This window comes from Rhineura floridana, chromosome 3 (assembly GCF_030035675.1).
Source record: "Rhineura floridana isolate rRhiFlo1 chromosome 3, rRhiFlo1.hap2, whole genome shotgun sequence".
Taxonomy (NCBI): Eukaryota; Metazoa; Chordata; class Lepidosauria; order Squamata; family Rhineuridae; genus Rhineura; species Rhineura floridana.
The window spans coordinates 203384882-203394692 of record NC_084482.1 but is presented as its reverse complement, the minus strand read 5'-3'; the positions used below and the strand labels follow the sequence as shown (position 1 = coordinate 203394692).

General features: G+C 45.3%; 1 protein-coding gene across 3 annotated transcripts; it reads left to right on the top strand.

Moving 5' to 3' along the window:
* Nucleotides 1-877: 877 nt before the first annotated feature.
* On the top strand, nucleotides 878-9504 carry LOC133381197 (zinc finger protein OZF-like). 3 transcript variants are annotated; one of them, XM_061619908.1, is made up of 3 exons: nucleotides 878-1282; nucleotides 3315-3588; nucleotides 7684-9504. In XM_061619908.1, exons 2-3 carry the CDS (start codon nucleotides 3468-3470, stop codon nucleotides 9192-9194), a joined length of 1632 nt encoding a protein of 543 aa, XP_061475892.1. In that variant the 5' UTR covers nucleotides 878-1282; nucleotides 3315-3467; the 3' UTR covers nucleotides 9195-9504. The 3 variants fall into 3 exon arrangements, with proteins under 3 accessions (XP_061475892.1, XP_061475891.1, XP_061475893.1); XM_061619907.1 differs by having other exon boundaries at nucleotides 878-1867; XM_061619909.1 differs by lacking the exon at nucleotides 878-1282 and adding an exon at nucleotides 3725-3809 and having other exon boundaries at nucleotides 3500-3588.
* The last annotated feature ends 307 nt before the right edge of the window (nucleotides 9505-9811 follow it).

Here is a 9811-nt window from a genome sequence, read left to right as displayed (position 1 = left end):
ACAAACCCTAAGGAAATAGGTAATAAAGATCCCAGCCATCCTATGAAATAAAAAATTGTATTTCTTTAAGCTAGCCACTTGGCAGGGCCCCCGTCCCTCCCCCCACACTAGGCAAAGCAACTTTGCTCCTACAACCTTATAGCAAAATCTCTCTAACAATAAACTGAACGAATAAGGCTGAATGCAAGAGGGTGGGACTTGTCAAGAGGAAAATGTACTGCCTTCAAGTCGATTCTGATTTATGGCGGCCCTATGAATAGGGTTTTCATGAGGCTGAGAGGCAGTGACTGGCCCAAGGTCACCCAGTGAGCTTCATGGCTATGTGAGGATTTGAACCCTGGTCTCCCAGGTCACAGTCCAGCACCTTTTATTCTCCTTGCAGTTTACTCAGGTGAAGGAGAGGGGAAGAGAAATGTGTTGCATCATTAGTGCAATACAAGTGACTAACAACTCTCAGCACCCTTAACAAACTCCAGTTCCCAGAATTCTTTGGGGGAAGCCCTGCCTGCAACAGTCGTATATAACACGACTTTAAATGTAAGCTGCAGATGGGGCGGCCCAAAAATCCTAATTCTTGTTGAGAAGAGAAATATTATAAGGGTGTCCCCATTTTCATGGAGTGGCCTATTTGACATCGCCTCGCCCCCATATTTTCATCTATTAAAAACTGGACGGCATGGAATCCTTGTCCTTAAATGATAAACATTTAAAATAAATTCTGTCCACATATCTAAGGGTTAAAGTGACCAAGTGCAGGCTCCTAGAGAGAGAGACAAAGAAAGGCGGGAAAGGGAGAAAAGAATGAGTGTCGCTCCTGCCTCTTCCAGCCTGCAGCGGTGGGGGGGGGGAAGGAAGGGAAGGGAAGGGAGGGAGCAGCTGGCTTTATATGCCTGCAAGGGGAAAAGGCGGTGAGTAGAAAATGAGCCTGTAGACAAAGGGAAAATGGAGTCTACCGGAAGGAGAAAATCGCTGGCCGGAGGGTGCACAGGATGGGCAATGAGAGAGGGAGAGATTCTTTTAAAAGCACAGATTGTTTAAAGGCAAGGAGCCCTTGTTTTCATGCTTCATCTCCAGTGTTGCCTTACTGGTCAGGAGACAGCAGCCTGCCCGTTAACGTCCTGTGGATCAGAGGTTTGCAGGTGAAGCTGTTCGGGAGGTGGAGATTAACCCTGATTAACAGCTGGAGATCAAGAGCTGTTAAAGGGGCAGCCAGTTGAAAAAAGGACCCAACTTTATTCACGTTCTATGAATTGGAAACAGAGCAGCAGATCAGCCTTCAAAGGTAGGGGAGGGGAACCTGCTGCCCTTCAGAGGTTGCTGGATTCCAGCTCCCGTCAGCCCCAGCCAGCACAGCTGATGGTTAGGCATGTTGGGACTTGGAGTCTAAACATACTTGGAGGGTCACTCAATATGCCGAATTTGACAGAGACAGGTTTTCAGAAGGCCTTGTCCCATTCAAATTCTCCCAGAGCGAGCTGTTAAGGGAAGAGGCACAGGGGCAGGTTTCAAAAGTTGGCAATCCTGGGTAAACGGGTGTGATTTTTGTCAGGCAAGCTGTTGTCTGAAATGTTGGATAGGAGTGACTTGAGTTGCTGGATGTGTATACCCAGTTAGCAAGCAGTTTAGCTGGCTGGGATACAAGGGCTTAGGGAAAATGATCATAAATGGGTGTTTTATAAAACAAAACCTTTCTCAGTGGTATCCCTGGCAGGAATCTGGTAAGCTAAGAATTGGAAAGAGGAGGTGCTCAATTGCTGTTCTTTGGGTCAGTGGATAGAGCAGGTCAGTGGATAGAGCAGGGATTCAGGCACCTCTGCTTTCCAGTTGTTGTTGGACTCTGTGATGTTCCTGTATTAATGTATATATGGTAAGTACTGTTTGTATAGAAGATATGTGGTAAGTGGAGTGAAAGAGGAGGGGGGAGTAAATGAGCAGTAGAATGCTGCATTATTGGCTGAGTGTTTGAATGGCTGAGAGTATAAATGGAAGGATGACAGTTGAATCTGGGTAGACATTGGTGGGTTGTTTGAGAGGTGTTTGGTGGGGTTTTTGAGAGGAGATTGTGTGGAGAGTTGGTGGATGTGAGGAAAGTGTGGAGTTCGGATTAATACTAAGACAAGTATCACAGGAATAGATGAAACCATATGCTTATGTGCCTTTATAAAGTAATCTTGTTATTTCTAATATTTAATAAACACTATTCTGGTTTACCGGAGGCCTGATCCTTGACTGGGGAATATACAGACCAGAGGGGAGGAAAAGGTACTTACCAAGGCTGAAGGGAAACTGTAACAACTGGTGGCAGCGGTGAAGGGAAGAATATAACACCACAAGTATCCAGAGCAACCCAGAGTTGTATGCTTTTTATATAAAGATCAAAGGGATTGGGGACAGCTTAAGCACACAGTCACAGAGGTAACCTGATAGAGAGACTCAGGCAGAGTCTCTGGGAATACTGGTTATAGGACGTGACTGGTGGTGCTGCCTAGCAGGGGGATCTGGTGAGGTCTGTGCTAGAGCGGAGAGAGAAACCATAAAAAAGGACAGTCCGGACTGTTGGAGTCCCTGGTGGTGCCTAGTGACAGGCAGTAGCCACGAGCAGGTAGGAACCTGACAGGGAGAGCCAGGGAAGGGCGTCACAGACTCCAATTCCCATCAGCCCCCAGGAATAGTCAGGGATGATGGGAGCTGGAGTCCATCAACATCGAAAGGGGCACAGGCTCTCCACCCATGCAGCCTTTCCCAACCTTTGGGTCCCCAGCTGTTGCTGGACTATAATTCCCATCATTCCTGACCATTGGTTGTGCTGGCTGGGGTGATGTAGTTCAGCGATATCTGGGGACCCAAAGTTTGGGAAAGGCTTTTTAGAATTAAAAATATAGGAATTAAATGTAGATATGGGGAACCTTTGGCCCTCCACATGTTGTTGGACTACAACTCCCATCAGCCCTGACTATTGGCTGGGGCTGATGGGAGAGGTAGTTCAGCAACCTCTGGAGGACCAAATGCTCCCATCCCTGGATTAAGCACTATCATTGTTTCTCTTTCTCTCTTAGAAACACATACCTGTATAGTAAAAGGCCCACCTGGTTGTTCCAGGAGTGGAGTCCAGCCCCCACCATCATAGCCAATGGGCAGGGCTGATGGGAGTTATAATCCAGGAATAAGTGGATGGCTACAGGTGCCCCTGCCCTAAAACCGCATTACACCACAATTAATGACAACCAATATTGGCCAACATAGCATTGGCTACATTAAATATGGTTTCATACAATTGTCATAGCAGTATTATATTCTGTCTTGCTACTTACCAGATGGCAGTGCTGCAGATAACATCATAGAGGAGACCTCTGTGCCCGGCCTCAAGAAGGAAGTAGCGAGCCAGACGAAGAGCTTGTGATTTTCCCAGAGTCCGAAAAGACATTCCCTTGAGGCCTAACGCCTGTGGAGAGAGACAGATCCCCAACATGAGTCTAAAGGAACATCCATGGAAGACCCACTCTGGAGATGAACATGGTCTCTTTGATCCAACAACAGTTAAATACGAGGATGAGCTCATGAACTTCAGCAAATCAGAAGATGACAAAGGTGAGAGAAAGACAACAGGGGCCCACCTCAATTTAGGACATCAATGGTTTTCAGACTTTTAACATTCAGGAAATTTTTCCTGCACCTTCTTAATAATAATTAATCATTGTTATTATTACACCTATTTTTTTCCTAGGTACTATACGCAGATTAAACAATGGTACAGGCTTTGCCGTCAGGCTTACCGTATAAACAGATACACTACAAAAGGAAAAATGACGGTGAGGGGTGAGGAAAACAAGCCAATTCAGGTGCCAAGACTTTTCTGTTACATGATGACCAGTGGAATGGCCACTGAGGAGATAGCTCTGGGAGAGGAGGAGCTAAGCAGCAGTTGATCCCAGCCAATGTGATGGTTCCTCACTCATCTGCTGAGTAACCCATGTGTTTTACAGACGTTTTAGGGAGCCCTCGCCACCCATCCTACACCTGATGTCATACATGATGTCAGGTCTGGGGCGGTAAGAGCAGGGCTCCTCAGGAACAAGGGGGAGCTTGGAGTGGGCTCCTGATTGTTTCTTTGCTGGTGGGCAGTTGGGGTGTACCTTGCTCAGGGCGGGGGAAGTGGCTTGCATTCGGTGGAAACCAGATCTCCGTGCTAGTCCTGCTCCTTGAAGCCATTTCATGAAGCTCCTTTCCATCTCCAGCATCCAAAATGGAAAGAAGCACAGGGAGGCTCACTAAGGGCAAGGGATTTTGACAAGGGGGGGACACCAACAACCCACATGTCAATTATGTGACATCATAATGATGTCATGCAATTGACAGGTGGATTGCCATGCCAGCGTGTGAAAGTTGGCATGTGGAGTGCAGCCAGATAAAGCTGTGGCCCCCAGAGCCAGAGAGGATTCTAAGATGATCAGTAAGAGTGAGCGGACTTTCAGGGATGTTTGAAAATGGAAATGCACTGCCTTCAAGTCGATCCCAACTTATGGCGACCCTATGAATAAGGTTTTCATGGTAAATGGTATTCAGAGGTGGTTTACCATTGCCTTCCTCTGAGGCTGAGATGTTCAAGTTTAGGAAGCCCTCATAAGCTTCCAGGGAACCCCAGGGCACATTATCTTTGGTGTTACCCCAGGGGTGGATTTAAACTTCTTGTGGCCCTAAGCTATAACATGAGTGAGGCCCTTCCCTCTTCAACAAGTAATAAAAATTTGAAATGCAAAATACGGGCTGTACAATTAAATGGAATTTGATAGTCATGTAATAAAATTGATTTCATGATAAAATTGCCTCAAAAACAGTGTAATAGGTACATGAGCATCGCAGTCCCTGGTTTAATTTGTATAATAAGAATATAATACTAATTCTAACTACAAAAATAAGATAATGTACCTTTTTACTTTTATTGCAAGATGCAAAACTCGTCAATACTTCACAACAGCGCACAACAGTGGTTCACGTATTGAAATAAAGTAGATTGTATTCGTAATTGATTCGGATTTTTTCTTTCTTCCTTTCTAACGCGAGGCCCCTCGTAATGTGAGACCCTAAGCTGTAGCTTGTTTAGCTTGTATGTGAATCTGGCCTTGTGTTACCCTTATCAGAATGCTGTAAGATAGATCAGTGCCATTATCCCCATTTTGCAGATATGGGGTGCAGGTGTGACGAGGGACACATAATGGATTTGTAGCAGAGGCAAGGTTTGAACAACTGCATATTCTTGAATCATACACTCAGTCCCTTAGTCACTGTGCTGTAACCTTGTTGGTCCTGGCCCATAAACAGTAATGGAGCAAAATGCCTGGTAAGGATGTGATTCTGTAAACTTGGCAGACATTTTCAGGTGTCAGATTGGCTCCAGCTTATTTATTTATTTAAATTGTTTCTATACTGCCCTTTATATGGGCCAGATGGCAGTTTAAAAAAAAGCAAGTGCATAAGAATACATAAAATTCATTTAAAAACACACACTCAACAACAAATCACTGAATACTAATAGAATCAGAAGCGATCAGGTAAATTTGGTGGCAGTTGAATTGGAACAGGCATGACCCAGTGAACTAGGCAAGGAAGATGGCAGAAGTTGGCCTGTAGCTAACAGAGTTCCTCTGCTTTGTCTGACCACTGACTTGGAAGCTTTTATAGGGGCCACTGAGTATCACCTGGTCTTCTCTGGCGTGGTGCATGTTTGAGCTGGATGGTGGTGCACTCCCTGCCTGACATCTTCCAGGCTACCAGTTCAAGACCAACTCGTCTCAAGAGAACATCCGCCCTCCTAAGCAAATCCCTTTAATTAATCCCAGTAAATTTTAAATCATTGTGCATACCCCTTGTAGCAAAACAACTGTATAGCCAGGGAAAGAGGTGTGTGTGTGTGTTCCATTTTTATCTGACTGTTCAGCCAAAATTCAACTCCCAGAGTGGCTAATAGAATTGAAATCCAATGCAAATGGCAGTCAAAGTGGGAAAAAAAGAGAGTGGGCTCTCAACAGGCATGAAGCAGGCATGTTGGAGAGGATGTCTAGTTGCTGCTACTTCTCCCTCTGATGGTCTCGCAGTGGCGGTTGGTAGCTGGAAGAAGGGGTGGTGATAAACATTACCGGTCATTAATGGAAAAGGTTATGTGTCTCACACACACACACGTGTGTGTGTCTAAGTTAAGGGCAATGTAAGTTGAGTGGTTAATGCACATCATAACCAGCCATTGTGCACATTCACCACGCTTCATGGAGGATGCGCACATAATCCTTCCATGGTGAGGGAATTGTGTGCGTTTCCGAGTCAGTATATATAATCTCCAACAGGCCTTGGGAAATATACCTATATTGACTGAATTCTGTACATTTGCTAGCCATTATGCATAATCCCCAAAAGGAGAATATGCATATCTGAGCTGTAACATATACACATGAACACCGTCCCTTTATGTAGTGATTTGAATTTCTCTTATTGTGCTGTTTCCCAGAGGGAAGGAGGTACTTCACAAGAGGGGTGTTCCATATCTTCCATGGGCCAACACCAACACCCGAAGTGAGGGGGTCAAAGAAGGCACTGACTCATCTCTGAACTGCTACAAGTGCAGCTTTATTTTAGGCCTGCTGCTTCAGGGGCCAACTTCCACCCATGCCCCAGCTGACTCACCAATGAGTAAAGGCTTTCCTTTGGCCTCCTCTCCCAGCATCGCTGACTTTGGTGCTGTTGCTTTGGCAGGCTTAGGTCCAGACCTCCTATACCTCCCTATGGAGGAAAGGGGATAGGTGGACTGAAGACACAGGGATCCCTTCTTCAGCCCTGTCCAATTGTGGGGGGCTTAGGGGGAGAGCCTGAAGACAGCCTCTGTCAGGAGTGCGACGGCCAAGCTTCTCTTCCCTGCGTAGAGGAACCTCACCTAGGCCTAGCAAGGACTACCTGTTCCCACTGTCCCTCTGAGGCCTTTTATAGCCTCTAGGTTTCCCTACCTTTCATGCCAGCTGATTCCCTGCAGCTGGGCTACTTCCCTGTTACCAAGGAGACGCCCCGGCCTGCTCCATCTCCCCTAGGTAGAGCCTCCAGATAGTGACCAAATATGGTCTTCCTGGGAGCCATTGCCTGCTTGGTTCTTGGTGGTGTGGATTGAGGCCTACGTAAAGGGTAAGGTGCTGGCGACAGGTGAGCCCTTGCAGCCCATTACCCTTGTCACTGAGGCAAAACAACCAAGACAGGGCCTTTTTAATAGTTTCTTTTACATTGCCTGTTACAAAACGACAGCACAAAACAAAGTCAAGGTGTCCTGTAAATAAAAAAATCCTTATTATTATCAATAGCAGTAGTATGATTGAATGTATATCCCATCCTTCCTCCCAACGGAGCCCAGGGCAGCAAACATACCAGCAAAAACAACTGAACAAGAAGAAAAAGAAAAGCATTCTAAAAAACCCCAGTTAAAAACATTATTTCATCAGTGATCTTCACGTCACCCAGAACAGCCATCAGATCCAAGAACTGTGATCCCAAAGTGGTCAACTCATAAGGAAGGGGTGAATCTATTGAAATGCATGACCTGCTGCTGCTGGAGCCCTTCCTCCTCCTCCCTCCCTCTCTGTTTTGCTACTGACTCTGTCCAAGGCAGGCTTGTATGTTCACTTTGGAATCTCTTTCTTATCCCATCAGGTGAGGGGAATGCAGTTGAGAATGCAGATGAAGGTCATCCATGGCAAGCCTCTGAGCAACGGGGACTCCGTGTGTCTGAGGGAACCACGGAAGGGAATGTTCCCAAAGCTTTTGAGAAGGCAGAAGCCGTTGAAAGTCCCCAAGGATTGTGGGGGCAACAAGAAAACTGTTTGGAGAACAGCATGGGTAGATCCATTCCTTATTGGCCAAGTGAAATTGCAGACCAGAGTAGAAGCTGTGAATATCAGAGACAAGAGATGCTGACCAAAGGGGGGAGCACCTCAGGCCGGGCCCAAGCAGAGGAGAAAATCTACCAATGCTTATACTGTGGAAAATCATTCAATGCACACTTTAAACTTGTTAGACATCATAGAATCCATACGGGAGAGAAGCCGTATAAGTGCTTGGATTGTGGGAAGAGTTTTGACCAGAAAGGAAACCTTATTGCTCATGCAAGAATCCACACAGGAGAAAAACCACACGTATGCTCAGATTGTGGGAAAAGCTTCAGCCACAAAGGCAGCCTTGTTTTGCATGTGAGAATCCACACCGGAGAGAAACCATACAAATGCCCAGATTGTGGGAAAAGCTTCAGCCGGTCAGGATCCCTAAAAGAACATGAAAAAACTCACACAGGAGAGAGACCATACACCTGCTTAGACTGTGGGAGAAGCTTCAGAAAAATCTCTGAGCTTACAACACATCACAGGTTCCACACTGGAGAGAAGCCTTATAAATGCTCAGGCTGTGAGAAATCCTTCAGTACGAGCTCAAATCTTATTGCCCATCAGAGGACCCATACAGGAGAGAAACCTTATAAATGCTCAGATTGTGGGAAAAGATTCAGCCAAGCTGGGAACCTTAAAGAACATGAGAGAACCCATACTGGAGAGAAGCCGTATAAATGCCCAGACTGTGGGAAAAGCTTCAGACAAATTTCTTACTTTATTAAGCACCACCAAACTCACCTTGCAGATGAGGGGATGCATTTGGAAGAGAAACCATATAAATGCTCTGATTGTGGGAAAGGTTTTGGCGAGAAAGCGAGCTTGGGTAGACATCAGAGAATCCACACAGGAGAGAAACCATTTAAATGCTCAGACTGTGGGAAAAGCTTCTGTCTGAAATCAAATCTTGTTGTCCACATGAGAATCCACACTGGCGAGAAACCATATACATGCTCAGAGTGTGGGAAGAGCTTCAACCAGACTTCAAGTCTTCATAATCATGAGAGAACTCATAAAGGAGAAGAACCGTATAAATGTTTAGAGTGTGGGAAAAGCTTCAATAGACCTTCACAACTTAAAGCACATGAGAGAATCCACACCGGAGAGAAGCCATATAAATGCCCAGACTGTGGAAAAGGCTTCATTTATAACCACCATCTTGTTAGACACCAGACAAATCACACAGGAGAGAAACCATGTAAATGCCCAGAATGTGGAAGAGAATTCAGCCTCAGATCGACCCTTATTAAACATCAAAGAATCCACACAGAAGGAAAACCATAGAAATGTGGACCTGAGGGTCAGGTCAGGGAGACTCTGCCAGTGTGGCAACATCTCATTCAGGCCAAAGGACTGATGGACATTTGGTCAGATCCAGGAGGATACTTCCTATGTTCTTAATAAAGTGGTCAGATAGACAAGAGAGGGGGAACTTTTATTTCTATGATGCATGAAGAGATTTTAATAATTTTTATTTTTATTTTTTTGTATGGCTCTTTCAGCAGTCTGTCCTTCTGGGTGCACTTGGTTGGTTTGATAAAAAAAGGATTACCCATATTGTGTATTAAGTAAAGTAGAATATTGTTCTAAAGTACATACTGTCGTTGAAAATTGCCATGGTCTACCCCTAGGCTAATGCATAAGTCAAAGTAGTGATATGCATATGGAGAGTAACTCAGTGGTCTGAGCTGCGTGTGCCAGTGTGTGCATTTACCTAAGAAGCAGGCTTTTACCCTGTGTTTAAATCACTCAGAAGACTTAGTAAAATAAGAAACAGCTACTTTATTTATAAAAATGCATAGTAGCTGGGAAAGGCATACCTAGTTCTATCTAACTAACAAAGTTGGAGGTGCAATGCCCAGACATGGGTACTGCCCTCATGACTCAGGAGAGAGAGCAAA